The sequence below is a fragment of the Pseudopipra pipra genome, chromosome Z, assembly GCF_036250125.1.
Source record: "Pseudopipra pipra isolate bDixPip1 chromosome Z, bDixPip1.hap1, whole genome shotgun sequence".
Taxonomy (NCBI): domain Eukaryota; kingdom Metazoa; phylum Chordata; class Aves; order Passeriformes; family Pipridae; genus Pseudopipra; species Pseudopipra pipra.
The window spans coordinates 12,413,877-12,435,069 of record NC_087581.1 but is presented as its reverse complement, the minus strand read 5'-3'; the positions used below and the strand labels follow the sequence as shown (position 1 = coordinate 12,435,069).

Sequence of the window (21,193 nt, the reverse complement as noted above, 5' to 3'; positions counted from 1 at the left end):
TATAATTTATATATGCTGTGCAGAAAATTGGACTCTGGAGTGCCAGGTGTCAGAGTGATGTACTGGGCTACATGCAGTCTTGTAGTATACAGGGAAAAATAAAACTGATGATCTGTCATTAAGGGAAGAACACAAACTTCCTAAGCACGTGTTCTGTTAAAGAGTACAATCCCTCTCATTTTCGGGGAAAATCTGTCTCCAGGCAAAAGTGAAATAGAGAAAGCAGAATAGTTACATTTCCTCTGCCACTTTTTTCTGTTCGCTGTCTCCTCATTAGCTGAGATTCCTCACTACCTTTTGCAACTGCAGAAAAAGCTCTTTCCTTACAAGTCATTAGGTTGATCACCCTGGAAAAAGGGCTATAAATTAGTCCCTTAATTTCTCAAGTAATACCTTCAATTAATGTTTTAGGATTGTTTATGCTTCTCCAAAACATCACCTTTTGAGAATTTGGAGCTTTCAATATTACTAAGCCCATTTATGAAAACATCTAAGTACATATCTTCCTTTCAGGAAGAACCATGTATCACATTAGCCTAAAACAGTAACGTAATACATCCTCTGGGCAGCTACAGAGCAGTCACATTATGCAAGCTACTACGATTTGTAAATTATTTATTTATTTTTCAACACTGATGGAACAATACTCATTGCAAGTCTTAAATGAGTATTTGAACTGCACTGCTCAGGTATAGAACAGATTAGTTGATCACATTATTGAAACCTTGTCATTTTGTACTCAGTAAAATTCCCCTACTTACAAAAAATTTCAAAGCCAATTTAACAGCGCAAAAACAAACTTTGTACTTCTATGGATAGAAAGTAAGCAGCATATTTGCTAGAAATAGCACATTTTACAAATTTAAATTTCTGAGTCACTGGCTCAAGAAGGGTAGGACAATGGCAAAAGATAGTTAGTTTTAGTTCTGTTTTCATTGCAGCCTCCTCATACACACCCTCCATCTCCCTCCCTTTCACCCATCTCTGATGTTCAGTATGGTTTGCCTAAGATAGGAACACCAGGTAGGTATTGCAGGAGGAACTGTCTGGATGATTGCACAATTAATGTACTGCAGAGATAGAGGAGCTGAAATGTTTACACTGACTTTGGAGCACGTCAGCCTGTAAAAGGGTATGAAATGTTGATGGAGACTGAACAATTGGGCAAACTAGTCTTGCAAGGTTGCAGGCAGTTTCATCAAAGGAAATTCTAATTAAAATTAAAAAGGAAATTCTGATTACAATTAAAAAAAATAATCCATTCCCAACTGGAAGAATCAAACACTGCAATGACAGCGAGGCTGTGACATCTCCACCAGGATGTTCAAATCAAAGCCTATAGCAATCTGATCGAACTGGATCTGTTTTCAGATACAGTTACCTATTCAGGAAACACAATAGGAGAGAACAGAAGCAGTGATCAACAGAGAAAAACAACTGACTTTTTATTAGCACTTTAACAATTACCTGGTGTTCCATGGTAAAGCACATTTTAAAGGTAACACTGTACTTCCCATCCAAGGTAATAAGTGTGGGTTTTTTTCCAAATACAAAGTAAACTGTTCCCCCTCCCTTGTTATTTGCTATTTTTTAAAGAAAAGCTTGGTCTTTTATTAGCTACCCATAAGCAGAGACATGATGTATACTGCAGTTAGATACCTCAACATGACAAAAATGAATACTTTAGGATTTTAGATCCCTTCAAATCTCCCTTTTTACTTTTTTCTTCTTAGTTGTAAGGGAGAGAGATAGAGGATTATTTCCTTGTCTTTCTTCTTCTTCCATTTCCCTAGTGTTTGCAGACCTGAAGGAAAAGTTGAATACAATGAAATCAAGAGGCCATAGGTGCTACATTCAAATATAGCTGCCATGATGTTTCAAATAAAAATTACAAGTCTTTTCCTGCAGTATACAACATATTAATGCTTGCATGATAACTTTTATGTCAAATTATATAAAAGAGATCTGCAAAAAGGGTAGATCTTTTGTATATTGCTACATTTCTTAATGCATTACCTATTCAAAGTCTGTGTTTTAGGTGATCTTCACATAAAAACAGAGGTAGCCAAGAAGAAATACGGTATTTTATATGAGGTCTCTGTGCATGGTGTAATGAAAAAAATGTTCTATCAAGCAAGACAGATTAAATTCAAGACTTTATCCATAATAGTTTGTCTTCCCCAGGTATGAATGCTTTCTAACACAAGCACAGCTAGTTCTATTTAGCCTTCATCACCATGGACAGTTGTCACATCATTAGGAAAACATTATGGATATACGACAAATTCATTTTATGAGGCAAATATTTGAGTTTCATTCAAGTATACTTAATATAATAAAAGCAAAACAGCAATCCATGTCATAATTTAACTTTGCTGGACTTATGCTGGGAATTTAACAGTGCTTTTAATTAGATCAGTGAGAATAATCAAATAATCAAATACACTGGATTTTAAGTTTAGTATGTTTCTGTGCTGTCCAAACAATAGCTCATTTATTTAGAAAAAAATCTAATAAACTCCAGCATCTTAAATACAGAATGGTTTGGGTTGGAAGGGACTAGTTCCAAACTTCCTGCCACGGGCAGGGAAACTTCCACTAGATCACGTTACCCGTCAGCCTGGCCTTGAACACTTCCAGGGATGGGGAGTCGACAGCTTCTCTGACCAGCCTTTTCTAGTCCCTTGTCCTATCACTATCAGCCCTTGTGAAAAGTCCCTCTCCATTTTTCTTATGGACCTCTTTTTAGGTACTGGAAGGTGATCTAAGGTTTCCCCAGAGCCTTCTATTCTCCAGGTTGAACAACCCCAGCCCTCTCAGTCTGTCTTCATAGGAGAGGTGCTTGGGCCCTGTGATCAACTTAGTGTCTCTCCTCTGCACTTGCGCTAACAGGTCAACATTGTTCTTGTTCTGGGGGCCCAGCTGCTCAACAGAACACTCCAGGTGAGGTCTCACAATAGCAGAGTAGAGAGGGAGAGTTCAGAAGTGTTTCTTCCAGCATTACAAAAACGTTAATTGAGAAAGCATCACTAAATTTTGAAGTAGTAAATAGAATTAAAAGTCCCAGTGAACAAACTGAAACACTGTGGTCCAAATTCTGTGAACAGATCAGGTATGCAAGATGTTCTGTCTGTGCAGAACTGGACTGTATTTTTTTCTCAGACACTTAAAAAGGCAATGACTGGAAAAGATGGAGAATTGAGCAGTTGCTTAAAATAGTTAAGCTGTGCAAGTAAATGTACATTTCCTTGTCAGACTTGAAGATTACTTGGCAAGTGCCTGAAATCCTGTGTTTCATTTAACATAACTGTGCACCATAAAAAAATTGGAACCGTTTTTTAAAGAAAAGTAACTTTCCTAAAATGTTCCTGATTCACAGCATCCACACAATCCCCAAAAGAAAAAGAGCATGATGCTTAGAATTTCAAATCCTGTAAGCATCTATTTTATGCTAGAACATCCTGAGTTCAAAGGGACATGCAAGGATTTACTTCTGCTTGCATCTGTTTGAAATTTATTTTTAAGTTTTGATAAAATCAACAGTTGTTTTGTCCATACCAGCCAAAATACCGCTTTGATGATAAGACTGAATACAGTTTTGGCACAGCATTTTTTAGTGAATTTCCATGACAGAAGTACAGACAGTAAGAAGGAGGAAGTCAGTAACTACTTAAAGATGACTGAGTTATTAGTTCCTTCTTGTAACAGCAAAATGTTAACCTTAAAATGCACATTTTCATTTTTTAATGCATTGCCTTACTGGAGATTTAGTTCGAAGGGCTAATCTGCCCATCTTTTTTATAAAAGTCTATATCCCCTGACCAAACTACATCTCCTAGGAGTCAATGCAGTCTTCTCCAAAAGCCAGCTGCCTTATAACAATGAGAGATTCTTCTACCTCTTGTTTTCCATGACCTCTCTGACAAAACTGTGGTTGCAAACATAAACAGAATACAAATCAGTATTTAGCTTTGATACGATTCCCTGACTTTCGCCTGCAGGGCATCACAAGTCTTCTTGGCATCTCCCAGCAACATGGCAGTATTGGGTTTGTAGAAGATTGGATTGTCCACTGCTGCATAACCAACTCCCAGAGATCTCTTCATTACAATGACCTGCACATAAAGAGCTCATATTTGAAACAGCAAAAAACAACCACCATCCTCCCTCAAGCAAAGACCACAAAAAACCAGCTTCCACAAACAAAGGAAGAGGAATAGACATCCCTGGCCAAAAACAGATGCTCACTGCTATAAGCTGTATTTCGGATTTTAATTTAGCAGACAAATTGATATGCAAATCAATTTCAAAAACATGTTAACCATGGCACCTTCAGCAGTAAAGCTCTACCAACTTTAACTACATTCGTGTTTATTTCTCAAATTGCAACACACATCTACAAACACTGTTGATAAATATATGTGTCTATGGCTGAGTACATGAATGGCTAACCTACAGAAGAACTGAGGGTACAGCTGGGTTCAGAAAAAGATATTAAAGATTTCACATCAAAGAAACACAAGTCTATGTACTTTGGATCAGATGACACTGCTTTAAGAAACAAAACTTGTCAGTTCAACCTGGACAGACTAAGCTCTCTACTCAACTCAGCCACTCACTGTTTTGGGTTTTTGTGGTTTGGGTTGTTTGGGGTTTTTTTTTGGAGGAGTTGTTTTTTAATTATTATTTGTTATTTAAGCATATTATCCATTCTTGTATTTCTACCTCAGTATTAAAGTTGTCAATCAAATTTCCTATAAACCTAAAAAAACAGGTATTTGTATAAAATGCTTCAGGGCTGCAGGTGAGCAGGACATTACGTATTCTGATGACATATTCTAGTAGCAGCACTTTCATTGGTCTTTTCTATTCCAGTTGTCAGTAGTCTCGCTAAAGCACTTGATGATGATAATAAATCATGAGCAGTGCATCACACTTGCAAAGCACTGACTGCTTTGCTGGACAACTCAGAGAAAAGCTTTTCATGGAAACCAGAACAGTGGGAGAATCTTTCTAGCTTATCCACCATGTTTGTAAAAGCATGCTACCTAAGGTAGGTCCTAACACAACTCTCTTAATCTCACCTGTTTGGACTTCCAGACCTCAAGAACTGGCATTCCAGCTATGATAGAGTTTGGATCTTCCTGAGCTGCTGAATTAACTGTATCATTTGCACCAATTACAAGGACCAAGTCAGTTTCTGCAGCAAGACAAAGAAAATAACACTGATGAAAAATTATCTGAAATCTGAACACAGAGGCTGATGCACATTTTTGTGTTAATTCTGATCTTTACAGGCAGAAGAACCCATAATGGTTAAGTATTCTACAAAAATTTATGAGGACATCATTCACACAAATATTTTATACCAGGCAAATTATATGTGAGAGTTCAAGTGTGCTCCCAGTTACCTCCAGCAAACTGCAAGCATCCACAAGCCAATTCCAAGGGACTTGTTAGACCACCGGGCCACACAAAAATTTAAACCCTTTAATATTTAAATGTGTTTGTATACACACATAGTATCATCACTTTCAAATTTTTGGTGCCTGGCTTTTCCTTTGAATATTCTTCTGAAAAACCTTTTACCAGCAACCTTCTGATTTTTAAATAAAGATGTAATGAACCAAAAGGTTGCCAGCACAATGCTATACAGCTTTGCAAGATATGAGAGGATCAAGTCATCCACAACACCTGACCTAAAGAAGCAACAACAGTTTTCCTCTACAGGGATTGGGGCAGTAACAGAGATAATAATGACCCAGCATTTGTCACAGCTACAAGCAATTAAAAAACAAAATGCACCCTCCTCACAAAAAAAAGACAGACCTCTTGTCCTCTACAATGCCATCACCAGAGGCACAAAGTGAAACTGAATGACCTGACTGAGATTTTCCATTTTTAAAATCCTTGTGCGATACAAAACCAAAATCAAATACATCATCCAATCTACTGGAAACTTATGGCTCACATGCTAACCTGGGAAGTCTTCATTGATCTCATCCATTTCCAGTACAATATCATAGGGAACACCAGCCTCTGCTAGTAGTACATTTAGCTGACCAGGCATACGGCCAGCCACAGGGTGAATACCAAACCTGAAAGGGAAGAAAGTCCAACTCCGTTAATAAATACAGACTGCTCTGTTTTATACAGTAAAACTGTCACCAGTGACCTACAAGGCTGAGAAGTTCTTACATATGAGCACACACGTGAATTAATAAAATAAAATAAAATGGTTAAACCTTAACAGTTCACTTTCCAAGCAGTACCATATTTAAAACCTTGTCACAGACACTTCTGGACTTATACAAATAAGCCTTTTAGCTGCAAAACTGCCACCCACATTAATATGGTTTGTAGATCCCTTACATCACTGCAGACTAAATAAAATCACCACAGTGTAATACTCTTCATGAAAAAGACAAAAGGCCGTGCTGCCTTTCTGAAGCAAAATCACTCCTAGACCTAGAAATGCCCTTGGCAAATGATCTTTGTTGACTCAGGTGTCTCTAGAGTATGTATTGTTATCGCAGTCTAGCACTCCAATCCAACAGTAAAGTCATCAAGCACAAGACAATGTTTTGCTGAATTAGGTTAACATGCCACTTTCTTCTCATGATTGACCTTAGGAGAAAAAGGGGGAAAAAAAAGGGGGAGTGAGAAGGTGGAGAGCTAAGAAACTGTAAAAGTTTAAGTATAACCATTTAAAAAAATGTTTTCAGAACAGCTCAAAAACAACTTAGACAAAGGACACTGCTTATGAATTAATAAAACTTCAGACAGACAACACGGTGGCAAGCCAGGGTTGCTCAGGCATGCATATCATTCTTGTAAGGAAAAAGTCAGAATGAAGATGTTAAACTGATTTAGCTGCAACTATCAAAGCCATATTTGGTTAGAAGCAAATCTATTTTGTGTTGGCATATTATACTCTTCTGGTCATCTACTGGCCCTTATAAGCAAGGCAAATCCATGTCTACCGTCCTATGCACTTTCTGTCTTTCCAGCTCTGGAGCTCTCACCAGATGTATGCAGACTTCAAGCACACCAGAAGTGCATCAGACGAATGTTGTAGGGGGCTAAAGATAAATGTTCAATGAGGAAGCCTATACGTCCTTTGGAAGAGAAGGAAAATAGTCAAGAGTAAATTTGGATTATTGAATTCTTGGATTTTGGAACAGAAATTTCTGAGCAGAAATCCAAAAAAATCAGGAATGAAATAAAAGGACTTCAGACTTCTTCAGAAAGGAAAGAAAGACTGATAAATCAACTTGCCATGACAGACAGATTGTTATACATTTCTATTTTCAACTCTACTGTGATGGAAATGGATAACATCACTGATTGACCACAAGTCACAGTCCAATCAACACAGATCACTTGTGAATGTAACACTGTACAAATACATCCTTAAAAGGGCAACTGAGAGCTCCATCATTAAGACAACATTAAGACAATACAAAAATGAGACAACTGAACTCCAGCAACAAAATTAAGGACATATGATTAATCCACATAGTATTAGGTATACTACAACTTTAAGATCCATACCAAACAGCAGGATAAAACCTGGCTTTAAAAGGAATGCTTTTAAAGAAACAAAGACAATAGATTGTATTCAGCTAGTAAACATTTGGGATACTGTTGCAAAGGATAATACCTGGAATCAGAAAAAGGAGAGCAAATAGGACAAATTACAAACAGCTTATGGTTCACACCACTGACTCAGTAATACAAGCCATGTGTAGTACTGCAGATAGACCTTAAGTACACCAAATTCAATCACTTACAGTAAAGTAGGAGAACTCTTATTCTGAAGTACCCTTGAGAAAACTCATCACTCCTCTGGCAGTGAAAACAGATTTTCCAACAAAATTCTCTTTTGTGTCTAATAAAATTATTTGAGTGCCTTTGTGACCAAAGCTGCTTTGGCAATACACAAAACAAAATACTTGTGAGGTTTCTATTAAATACTATATACACATACCATTTTATTTCAAGGGCTGGAAAGCCAAAATTTAGGCTGCCAAGAGAATAAATTTCACCTTTGACTTTACCATTCCTGGCAAGAGGCAAAGAAAGAAGGAAAGAAAGGGACAAATTATCTTCATTCAGGAAGAGTTATGGCATGAAGCATCAGTAGTTAAAGACTTCTGACAGACTCTGCTTGAAACCACATACTGCGTATTCACGAAGTTTGAGAAAGTTGCTCATACAAAAGCTTTGTTGGACAAATATTGAAGTCTGCTTCTAAGAGCCTGTTAACCAAATATGACAGTAGCCTGCCAGTACTACTTGTAATTGGATATGCAAGAATGTCAAAAAGAATAATGAAAAAATATGTGCTTATCTGAGGCTTTCATTATGTCAAAAGGTAACATCTACACATTTCTGGAGTGAAATCAGCCTGTCCAATACAAAGCAGAATTCAGAATTCAGGTAACCATGGAAAATAGACACCTAAAATCCTTGATGGATCACAACATGTCTAATAAAAGCTGCTCCCAGCTCACAACAGCAGCAGTTCTTCAAAGCTGTGTGCATTACAGCAGAACATTTTGTTACATATGCTCTCCCAGATGTTAAAAATATGAACCTCATTTGTGTTCAAAAATTCAACATGGAAATTATTTTAAAAGAGAGACATGTTTTATGGTAAAAATGCTTTGAAGTGAAAACTTGCGAAGTTTCTTTGATATTCTTTTAGTATTAGTTATGCAGGAACTCCTGTAGGTTGGCTGGTTTGTTTATAAACCAAGCAGAAATCTTAACCCACAACACATATTCACAATCATGTTCATCACACCTTATGGATAACTCTGTAGATTACTAGAATCAAAACATACTGCTAGCCTAGATAGCCTAGACCTGGTTTCACGCCTGAGGCAACATATGCCTCAAAATCAATCAGGTCAGTTAAATTTAAACTGAGTTAGATTAGCTAAATTAAGCATACTTAAACAGGGCTCTGATATTGGCTCCCTATTTCCAACCACTATGGTTTATCACAGCAGGGGCAAGATCCAAATGGACATTACCTCTATGCAATAATCCTCCCAACAGCCCAACTACAGGGAAAAAAGTACAGCCTGCTTCCACAAAACATCACACATGGACCTAGTGAGGTCACCCAGAGCTGAGCTGACCCCAATGGAAGCAATGGCACACGTACAGGAGCACACAGCTACAGCTGCATCCTTGCAGAGGCAGATCAGGTACAGCAAGGTTTGCTAGTTCTAACTACACCACCAATAAGGCAGTGGAGTTAAGAGATCTGCTGGGCTCCATCTGTCCCTTCATTTGCAGCATTAATAATTCAGAACCCACCCAGTTAATTTGATTAGCAAACCAACCAAGAACTGACACACATGTACACACTTTGGGTCTTCATATTAAGTATAATTCAGCTTCCCAGAAACTTGTATTAGCACACAATGTTCTTATGCTGTCATTCATCAGTGACAGTAAATTCCATCTTGCAGACCTGAGATACACGGTATGTTAAGACTGCTTAGGACAGCATTTCAACAGCTCATGCTTTAAAATTCTTCTAAATTTTCCTGTAGAGCCACAAAGAATCATAACTGTAAACTGATATAATTAAACAGTTGTAGTTAATCAGTTTTATTTATTAATTTGTAGATAAATGTGTAACTGATACCATTCACATGTTCTATTACTTCCAAGAAATTAGAACAATGGAGGAGGGGGAACAGAGCTCTGAACACATTTGATCAGAGCTCAACCTTTGAGGTATCAATGGAAAAAAAAAAATCAAAAAATGCAGGTACAACACTAAATCAGTACTACCATGTTTTCAAAAACGTAAAAAACTAGCTTCCATATGCTTAAAAGTAATTAGATTCTCCAGCATCAGAAGATAGAAATTCAAGTCCTTCAAGATATCCATCTATAAAAAGTAGGTTAAAAAAAAAAAACAACGAAAACACTAATTTATTAGCAACTATTTTGAAAGCCTGTTAAAGAGGTAATGTGCATCACTCTCAACTATGGGTTACCAGAGAATCAACTTATCTACTATGAAATTATTTAGAAAGTCTATAAAAAGCACAATTTAAGAGTCCTTTCATCTTAAAATTAATTTTTCTCATAAAGAACTTCTTATTGTGCAGGAAAACACATTGAATAGAAAATATCTTAAGAAATGTCATACTGTGGCAAAAGATAGGACAGATAATTTGATGTGGACATGGAGAGCATCAATAACTCACACGCATATGAGAATGTATACAGTTTTAGAGAGTAATTATATATCTATATGCAAAACTACTACAGAATATAATTCTATTGTATAGAAAAAAAATCGGAATTCCATAACTAGGTTCCTACAAACAACACAACTTGTGGCTGACAAACTTGGGTAAAGCATGAATTTTCAGCAATTTACTTAGTTCTGACATTGCAAAAATACAACACTAGTTGTAGAACAGCCATTTTCCAAGGCCAACAGATTCTGAGGGCTACAGGATTTAGCCCATAAAAAGTTTTGTTGTTTTATCCCTCCATAACAGGGCAAAGCTATACTCTAGGCTCAGTAATATCCAGCCTTCTATGTGACTTTACTAATGCATTAAAGATGTGATCTGCTGCAAGACCATCTCAAGTGAGCAATGATGTTAGCTATGCAACTGAGTAACTAAAACAGTCTAAATTTTCCCAGAACTCTCCTGTATTTCTAAATTTAAACCCTAGTCAAAGGTTATGTGTCATGCTACATAATATGCATTCACTGAGAATGTTATGGCTATAGGCAGAGCAAATGAAAACAACAGCTCCTCTGGATCAATGGTGAGCCATGAAGCAAAAAAACCAAGACCATATGACAGTCGCAGTTTTTCTTGACACACAGTGGGCATTACAGACTGATGCAATCCTACGTCCACACTGGCACCCCTCCACAGCGTATGTATGAGAGCGTCACTACATCTGGACAGTGAGTGGTTTAGGGTCCCGAGGCACTCCAGGCCTACTGAAACCAGAGGACAACAGCTGCACTCAATGAACACCGTGGGAGCTCAATGAAGTGATGAAAGGCCTGAATTACCACAAAGTGTAAATACAGATTTATTTCATTAAAATACTAGGTAACCACTGCAGTGATCCCTTCCTGAAATTGACTCATTTCAAGTATAAGCCATTTATTTCAAGGACTCATTCACCTTTCTACCCTGTAAAGCCAATATAAAAGGAAAAAACAGTATTTTTTTATTTCACCAAGGTTGGTGAAAAAAAAAGCTCTCCCCCACAGAAGCACTGAAATAAAGACAAAAGTATACAATACTGTCATCGCATTAGCCACAAACGGGTTTTCTTGTTGCACAACAAGGAGTCTTCAAATTTTTTAATGCAATCTGGACACACACACAGCTTTCACTAAACATGGAGAAAAACAAGGTGCGAAGAGAACTGCTTCAGGAAGCAAATACACCACCACACCCCCTCACTTCTCATGTATCCATGAACAAACACATCTATACAGCAATTCTATATGCAAAACTGCAACATGCTGGCTAAACACTAACAAGTAATTGCTGTTAAACCCTACAATTCTGCTGTTATCCATCACAACAGATGCTGTAACACACTGCAAAAGCTTACATGCAACTTTTCAATAAGGTTCAAAAAGTAGCGGAAGAAGGAAAACAAAAGCAAAAAACATTAACTACTAGAGTACTGACTCCAAAGGGAAGTCACCATCTAATTGAAGTAAACACATGGAAGTCAAAGAATAAGTCTGGCTAACCACCATCTGCCCAAATATCTTGTTTGAAATAAAAACTGAGACTCGATTTATTTTAAAATATTAAGTTATCATAATTAGAAACCAAGCAAAATTTCAAACAATCAGCAGGGGAGGCATCTTGTTTGCTTTCTAGTACTTTCAGTATCTATAAGGTCTACAAAAAAAATGAAGGAGGAAAGGAGGCTAATACTGGCAATCTAAGAATTATCTTTGCTTTTGGAGCAGCACTCCAGCAGAATAAATTCATAGGACTGGTGTCATGCACTCCAATAATCTTTCCATTCAATATTCAAAACTCTAATAACAGCCTTGCTTGCAGTAGCAAAATCTTATGGGAATCCCATAAGTGTACATCTAAGTTCTCAATAGTTTCAAGTACCTGCCACAGGAGGAGAGGCTGAAAACTGGGAGAAGAAGAGAAGGTTCAAGGGAATCTTATCACTGTGTATAAATGTCGATGAAGGGCAGTAAAGAAGACAGAGCCAGTTTCTTCTCAGTTGTATCCAGTGAATGGACAAGAGGCAACAGTTGCAAATTCAAATACAGGAAAAACCTATTTTACTCTAAGGATGACTGAACATTGTAAGAGATTGACAAGTCTCCATTTCTGGAAACTAGATGTTCAAAACCCAACTGGACAAAATTCTAAGCAATCTGCTCCAGGTGACTCTGGTTTGAGCAAGGAGGCTGGCTGAATCAGACAATCCCCCGAGATCTCTACCTTCAACCATTCTGTGACTCTGTCAATGCTGAAAGAAATATTAAACCAAAACTAAGACTTACTTGTAGGGGGTTTTAATGGAATGAAAAGAAAAACCAAACTGGAACAGAACACTGTAACACTTGTCATCAAGGAAAGCACTTACCTGACATTCTTCCCTTGTTCCCTCAACATCTTCACCAGATCAGCTATTGGGTACTGAGCTTTTGCTGCACACAAACCATAACCTGAAAGAATTTCAAAATCTTAAGCTATTTTTCTGTTTTGGTGCGGAAAGACTAGTTGCAGACAATAAGAGTAACTTCCACAGAAACAGAAGCTCTTATAACCAAAAATAAATACAAAAATACACACATCAGATTCTCATATATTCACCACTACATGGTGACCTGACCACTATAATTCATCTCTTTTTTGATCTCCTGACCACTCATAGTGCAGTGATTTGGCCAGTCCAACAACAAAAGCAACTTATTTCAGCTTCACAAAAATACATGTTCCTTTCTCTATCAGAAAAGGTTGTTTCAGACAAGTACTCTGAAAAATTGACAGAGTGGCTAGTATTATGTTACTTCACAACCACTATCCTCAAGAGAATTTTGAATTTGCTTAACTCAAATCTAGTAGCTGGATATGGCTTTGTCTTCTAAGTCTGTCTGAGCTAATTCATCAGAGCAACTATACCCTGAGAAATACAAAGAGTATAAATTATTATTGGTGTCCTCAAGGTTTGACCACAGGAGAAAGAGGCAAACTCCTTGAGGATGACTGCAAGCTTTACGGGAAACAGAGGTAACATCCCAAATTAAAACCCTACCTCACTGATATTTTCTTTTAAGCTGAAGCAAAACAAAAGATGACTTTGTATTTTAGCATTCTTCACATTCCAATGCTAAAATAAATTTAACACAGCAGTCAAGCCATTCAGTTGAAGAAATATTGAGCTATTCCCTAACTGAGCTCCTATGAGGGAGTGTGCTACTGAACAATATGAGCCTACACTCAACATAGTAGTTTCAGACAATTCAGGGTTTTGGTTTTCAAGTCTTTTTTTTTTTACTTTAATTACAGTACTTACATTAACTAAGTTTTAAATGAGTGTACTGCCTTTTTTTTCATAAATCCATGCAAAATTAAGCAAGTACATGAAAACTGTAAACAAAATCTTTTCAGTAACTTAACAGACAGATGTACTGAAACCACTGGTACTGTGGCAGTGCTTGGAAACACAATTAATTTTGTGTACAGCTGTTGTGGTGTAAGCTTAATTTACAGGAGAGTCTTTGTTCTGAAGAATTTAAAATGCAAATAAAAATGACAGAGTTTGAAGAAACACACATAAAAAAAATGAAGTGGCATACATCTCTGCAAAGAAGAATGATAACTGAGCTGGGAACAAAAACAAATCACATGGACTCAGTCAACATTTGACATGCTGCTGCCATGCTGCCTCTGTAGGCTACAGTTTTTTGGTTTGGTTTGGGTTTTTGTTTGTTTGCGGTCTTTTTTTTCATAATACATCCTCTAAACATCTTGTGAGTCAAGAGTGTCTTACCTGGAGTAATAATAATACTATTGGCTTCTTTTATCATTTCAATTGCATTGTCCACATTGATTTCTGTGTGGGTTCCAGTAATTTCCATGGGCTTCCCTCCAGCTGTGGATGCAGTGCCATAGCCCCCAAGAATCACATTTGCAAGGGAACGGTTCATAGCCTGAAAGACAAGAGGGTTTTGATCAGATAAAGATAAAATGCAAAAATAACGGTGAGAGTCCACGAAGAACTTCTGAAAATATTTTCTGAAAATATTAAAGACTTCCCAACAATAGTCTTTACCTGCAGGTTTTGCCTTCTTATAACTCAAAACTTCTTAAAACAGGCTCCTTACAACAGTTTAACACATCAATAACCAAACACCAGCTTCTAACACATTACATTACACATCTAACAAGAAAGCACCAGCATTTCCCCAAGGCAGCAAAAAGCAAATATTAGTCTCTTTTTGTTCTTAAAACGGAGGGCTATAAAAGAAAACATACTTGACAGGATTTTTTTTAAAAATTTTACATACACATATACACATACACATGAAATTTTTGCAAGATATTTTCTATAGCTCCTGACCTATTCAACATGTGAGCACAGAACTGCTAATGACAGCATGGAAACCACAAAGCTCCTACAGGTAGTACAGAAGCAAAATTCTTACAGCAACAAGGCAGAAAGGAAAAAGCAGCTAAGAAGACATACGAAAGTAGTCAAATTTTAATGAACTGAAGGGGGCCATTACTTACTGGCTGAGCACCAAAGGGAAACAAGAGATTTGAACTAGGAGCTTTAAGAGAAGAACACATCCTGAAAATCTGTCTCCACTAGACACAAAGCCAGAAAAGCCACTGGCTAAACGCTTTCACTGGCATGTCTCCTTGTGAGTGTGGTCCCAAAGCAATATCTGTCAATAACTGGAAATAGGCAGAACTTGTAATTGCATGAAACAAAACTTTAGAAGCAGGAAAGAAACAGGACAAATTGCTTCTTTAACTGCATATGTGACACACATCTTCTCTACTAGCTGAGAAACCACAACAAAATTTAGGAATGGATCTGGAGAGACACAGATGTGTGGGAGGAACCACACACATAAAATATGCTTCCAGCTGTCCATTCTCCACCGACATTTCAAATCATGCAATTCCACAGGTGTTTTGCCTGAGAAGATATGCCATTCTTTGAAATTCATCATCTAGCAAATAAGCACAGTGAAGACAATAGAACTTTTGTTTGTCCTGGTAAGTCATCAGTATTTCAGATACTGTAAGGGAAGCACACAAATGCAGTGAAATCAGCATCTCTCTACTGTCTGCAGTACACAGTAGCTCATGTCCTCTAAGAACACACTGCCTTTGACATGTATCACAATATTAAAACACCAAACAACAACCAGACTATGTAGTATATTATAGCAGTTAAGTGTCAGGTAAGACAGTCTAGACAGAAGAATACCCTCTTCAGATGTTGCACACAATAAGCTTACAAGAAGCAAAGCACTTTATACACATATCTAAATCAAAGGACTACAGTTAGACCAGAGAGAAAAAAAAGTTAAAGTATTATCAGAAATCTGAGAAGCAGGAGATTGAAGCACATTTGCCTGGCTCTACCACAAAGAGCCAAGATGACCTGCCTTCCAAGAGGGAAGTCCGGGAAACAAAAGTGGATGGTATAGAAGAGCAAAAACCTTATCAAGCAACAATTAACCAGCTAAAACCTGCTCAGCACTGGGACAGTGTGAAAACTCTTCTATAGCCTCCTTCACCTTCTTTACCACCACAGACCACAAATATAGAGGTATAAAGTTCAGGGTTCAGCACTCACTGATAATCCACCAACCAGCAAAAAGCCCTCTGTGCTGTGCATACAAGGTGACAATGGTCAGGAGCATACAGTCCAGGGAAAACCAAACACCTGATCCTGAAGAACTCCAAGGGTTTCCACTCTGCTCAGAAAAACTACACAGCTAGTGTAGGTGATGGGCCAGCCCACAATTTATAAGACTAACACTGTTTGTCCCTTCTCTTGCTCTGTTTCATTCTCCCAGTTAACGGTTATTCTTCAACGTCAAGCTTCTTCCCCATCCCTGAGCATAGTGATTCTAACACTACAGTTGCAATCAAGTATTTCCTATGGAGAAAAAAGGAGGGAGAAGGACATGTTAATACAACCAACTGTTCTGAAGAAGGTGCGTTGGTGTTTTAAGAGCCACAACTCACAGGATAAGTGAACAGTACAGGCCTTTGCTATCTGAAGTGAAATTCTTTGTCCTTAATTCAGCCTACTAATAGGTACAAAGAAAGACAGATAGAAAATAAAGCAGTATGAGTGCAAAAACTAAGTGGTTATTGGAATACATATTGGCCAATTTTATCAACCGAAGCTTTAAGAGATTAGCTGGACAGATTTTGGATGGTTAAACTACAGTTTTATCGCAAAAAGTAATTGAAAATGTTGTAAAAATAAGGTTTCGACCATTAAGATGTTTCCACAAATACCTTCTCACCTGTACTAGATAAGTTTCAATAAATATACTGGTTTTGATAGAAGTAATATTAAAGGGTGCAGGGGTGGGAAAAAAAGAACAAAAAAAGGGAGGGGAAAACTGCTGCTTCATTAGCACAGGTTGCAACACCTAAAGCAGAGTTTAGTGAAACCCTTGAGCATTGTTTTCTCCTGAAATGCAGCTTCAAGACAATGATACTGAATTCCCTGATTATAACATTACTTTTAAAAGAAATAATGTCCATTAAAGGAAGTAAAGCAGAAATTAAAAATGCTGGGCCAGCAAGTGCAGAAATTATACAAAATAATTTTCATTTTACTGGCTGATGAACTTTAATTGTCTAAGCTTATATAAAGCAGCACAAGATTTTTAGAATACTATCTCAAAAGCTGGATTTCCTGAAATAGTCCTGAGAAATATTTAGAGGAAAGATACTCTGTCACTGCATAACTATTTTGCTAACTACTCCCCCAGGTTTCCTATTTATCTGGATTCCTCCAAGCAACTCTGAAAGTATTTCAAAACTCTCTTATATAAGAGTGCTAAGAAGGGTTAGCAATAAAATAAATTTAAAAGGGAAAGAGATGGTAAAAGAAAAATCAGTGTATAGAAAGACGTTGCCTACTGGTAAATATATATCAAACAGTTCATATTTTCAGTAAGATTTCACAAGAATTCGATTTTTAAAGAACATGACTTTCATACTTGTGTTAGCCATAAGCATCATCTCTCTATTGATATGGACTAAAGTCCTGAATGTATACAAATAAATATGAGCCACATAATCTCATCTCCTTTTGGTAAGGAGACAGAAAATGTTCAAGAAAGAACAAGATTCTTTGACATTCATACCTGGAATTGTTCATTTGAGCTCACCTTCAAGAAGCTGGACAAAAATGCCTTTTTGAACTTTTCTGAAATTGTTCCTCAAGAAAGATAAAAATTAATGATACTAAACATTCCTACCATGGTAACAACACTATTTATCAGCTGAGACAAAGCAAATGATGACAGCCAGCACTGACCACAGGAAAACATCAGAGAGGAGAACAGCAACAGTGATCACGCAAGAACACGAGCAGAAGTTAAACAGGATTAGACAACAGAGAATCAGGAGTTTGGCATCTGTTGCACTGTGAACTGTTTTCTTTAAATCATTACCTCTACATCTTTGAAAACAAGACTTCTATATAAATGTTGCAGAGAAAAGGAGGTCATTACTAATAACGCAATACGATTTATACAGAGTTGAAGCTCAAGTTTGCTGATACAGACACTGGCAAAGCAGTGAACTCCTGCAAGCCTGCTGCCACCTCGTGGTACTTCAAAGTAGCTGCTATGAAGAAAGTAGCACACTTTCCTGCATGTCAAAAAACAAACTGTAAATTACTGTCTAATCAAACAGCTTTTTAAAGGAACACAGTACACACTACAAGAGATACCTAAGTATCTCCTGCTAAATACTAAATTTAGCTTAAATTTAACAAAACTGCATAGGTATATGACTAGAAAAAAACAGCTGAGCACAAGTAATCATACTTGTTTGAGCCCAAATTCAAACCTTCAATGCCCAAGTTAATACAAAGGCTGTCCTCAGTTTTGAGTTATGCATCTCTCTAAACCAAACAAAGACAACTGACATGTAGTCCAACAGTTTCAATCAAGAATTTTCTAGTCTGTAAAGACCTAACAGTTTGAGATCTAATGGCTTATCTGCCTAGAAAACATGTTGAATAAAGTTTTTCATTATTCAGCAAACAACCAGAGTTTCTGTTGACTTCTTACCACACACATGATGTAAGAGAGGATGGCCCCAGAGGAGCCAATGAGTGCACCAACAATGGTCAGCAAGTTGTTGTTCAGTAGAAAGCCCTCAGCACACAAAGCCCATCCAGAATAACTGTTCAGGACAGTAATAACTACAGGCATGTCAGCACCTCCAATAGCTGCTGTTAAAGTGACACCCTGGAAAAGGAAAGAAAATACTTCCATGTAAGCTATGACTAAAGAGAAAAGAGAAGACATTCTTCTTGCAGCAATGAAAAATACAGAAGCATAGAACAGTTTGTGTTGGAAGGTACCTTAAAGATCACCCAGTTCCAACTCTCTTGCCTTGGGAAGAGAGGTCATCCACTAGATCATGTTGCTCAAGGCATCTACCCTAGCCTTGGACACTTCCAGGAATAGGGACATCCACAAACTTTCTAGGCAAGTATCAAGTTACTTAATAACCTATTAAAGTATTCTCAGTGTAGGTATAGTTATTCAAGCTGTGACCTGAGGATTGGATTTACCAATTCCGCCTTTTGAGAGAGTACAGAAAGGTACCCCACCGTCCTCATCCTGTGCTTAGTCACATATTTTTACTTGCAAAAATATCCTACCAGCTCTCTGGAATTGTTCATACTGTTAAAGGATTCATATTGAGCAGTCTTTGCAAGAATTGGTTTACAAAATGGTAATATTCAGGGTAAATTTTGCAACACTGGTGTGCACCGGTGTGAGTTAATGGAAGAAGTTACACATGGGGATAATCTTAATAAGTTATCATGACAAACTGTAGATCCAGAGCTCTTTTAAGTATTTTAAGCATTAATTTCCCAAAAAGTCTTCTAAAACATCATTTTGTCATATAGAATGCTTCATTAATCAATAGCTGCAAAAAGTAATTATATACATATACACCTGTTCTCTTGAACAGTTCTGGTTTACTGCTAGATTTGGGGAAGTCAGCTGGTAACTGCTGCTGCAAGTTACCACGCAGGCAGGCACTATGCCAACTGTGACTCAGGAGGGTAAAAAAGAATCCTTAAGAGGAAACTTGCAAAGCTGGAGAGCAAACTGCTTGTTTAATTTGTCTTACCTTCTATAATTTCTCAACTTACCATGATGGCTGAGAGTGCTGACACAGAACCTAGGCAAGTAATTCCTGTAGTGTAACTGGGATCCATCATGTACGGAACCATTCCGCCAATGCTGGCAGCCAGCAATCCCGCATTTAATGCATGTCGACCAGGCAAGAGCAGAGGGGCAGAATTCAGGATACCTGCAATAAAACACATATTCAGACTGACAGATGCATTCAGGAGAGCCTGCTTCTTGTCCTCAGAGAAGTCTGAGTAACTCAGCAAAAGAAAAATTAAAAAGAGAAAAAGGGAGGGGTGGAAGATAAAACAAGTTAGTTGAGGCTGATGACATCACCTTGTGATGACTCAGAACTGCAAAACATTCAACTCACTCTAGATTCTAAAATACTCCTGTTTAAACTCGGTTTACTTCCTAATTTCACTAAAGTGCTCTAGAATAGTCACAAAAATCTCTTCTTCTCTTGAAAAGCCTTTTAATTTTTCCTTCAAAAATGTTTCTTCAAAAATCCCAAGTCTTGGCATGTTGTGTAAGATATATTGTAGTAGCAAGCTTTTAACTGGAACTTCTACACAGATGTAATCTGTCTCTCAAAAGAGAGACAGACCTCTCAAGGACAGACAGGTACACAGACCTCTCAAGCTTCCCACACTGGCAGAGACTTAAGGAGAAAAAGAGGTTCACTATTTCTGTGAGTCAGTTTAAAAAGACAATCACATATTTATTCTCATACTAGGCTTTTTTTTTTCCCCAAACAGCATCGTAAAGAGTAGAAGTAATGCAAGTTTCTCAGTAATTACTTACATCAGAAGTGACAGAGTATCTCATTTAAATTTAGCTGAATTCAGAGGAAGAAGGAACTGATGGTCTCAGGACTGGGAGTCAAAGTGTGTGACCTACTACCTCTTCCACAGTATAGAATCGGTAGTTCAATAGTACAGACAAGCTTAGTATTTCATATCATGATGATATGAAAATGCGAGGGGGGGAAAAATAAACAGGAGAGTAGGCTGAAGCAGGCAGTGAAGTTCACCAGGGACATGCACACAAATCACAAGGGGGGTATGATGAAGGGAGAAAAAAACGTAACTGAGAAGAAACAAATAACTACTTAGCAGAGATACATCAGAAATACAAACTACTGACAAATACTTCGAAAGATTATTAGAGACAACAGCTTTCCATCCATGTCGTGCTTCCTCCTTCAATGGCTGGTCTCATAAACACTGAAGATAGCGAACAGACGTTTCCCAAAGGAACTATTGCAAAGCTAACAACAAAACAAGTAATAGGAAGCTCTTAGCCTGAAATTCTTAGTAAAGGTATTACCTGAGTCTCTCAAAAGCTATATGCTTACAAAACCAAAAATAAATGCAATAAGGAACGTTCGCGTGCATAAGAATCAGGAATTAGCAAGTATTTAACTTAGAAAGTGTATTTACTAAAACAGTAAGAGGTATGGAGCATGGAGTTTGCACAGTAGATAGACAGACAGCGAACTGAATGGTTTAAAGTGAGGCAGCCTCAACCAATACTGCAAGCTGCCCATCTGAACAAAAGAACAAAATCCCATAAATATTAGCAGTGCTCACTGAATCCAGTAACACCAGGGTTTGAATTAACATGTCTGTTCAGGAATACAAGGCTGTGATCATAAAAGTTCAATACAATCAATGCGAGGAAAAGCATCAGGTAGTGTCTGAGCAATACTAAAGCAACACTTATTTCTAGAAAAGATGAACTGAGGGAAGTTTACATGACTTAGTAATGAACAGTAGTAAT

General features: G+C 37.5%; 1 protein-coding gene across 5 annotated transcripts in view; it reads right to left on the bottom strand.

The window, feature by feature from the left end:
- Positions 1 to 1,420: 1,420 nt before the first annotated feature.
- Positions 1,421 to 21,193, bottom strand: part of NNT (nicotinamide nucleotide transhydrogenase) — a 41,029-nt gene continuing 21,256 nt past the window's right edge. For all 5 annotated transcript variants that reach the window (XM_064641843.1, XM_064641842.1, XM_064641847.1 and 2 more), the window contains 7 exons: positions 19,432 to 19,592; positions 18,332 to 18,511; positions 14,044 to 14,203; positions 12,634 to 12,715; positions 5,980 to 6,098; positions 5,085 to 5,200; positions 1,421 to 4,115 (listed from right to left, as the gene is read on the bottom strand). In XM_064641843.1, coding sequence (XP_064497913.1) covers positions 3,966 to 4,115; positions 5,085 to 5,200; positions 5,980 to 6,098; positions 12,634 to 12,715; positions 14,044 to 14,203; positions 18,332 to 18,511; positions 19,432 to 19,592 — 968 coding nt within the window. In that variant the 3' untranslated portion in view covers positions 1,421 to 3,965. The remainder of the gene's footprint in view (positions 4,116 to 5,084; positions 5,201 to 5,979; positions 6,099 to 12,633; positions 12,716 to 14,043; positions 14,204 to 18,331; positions 18,512 to 19,431; positions 19,593 to 21,193) is intronic.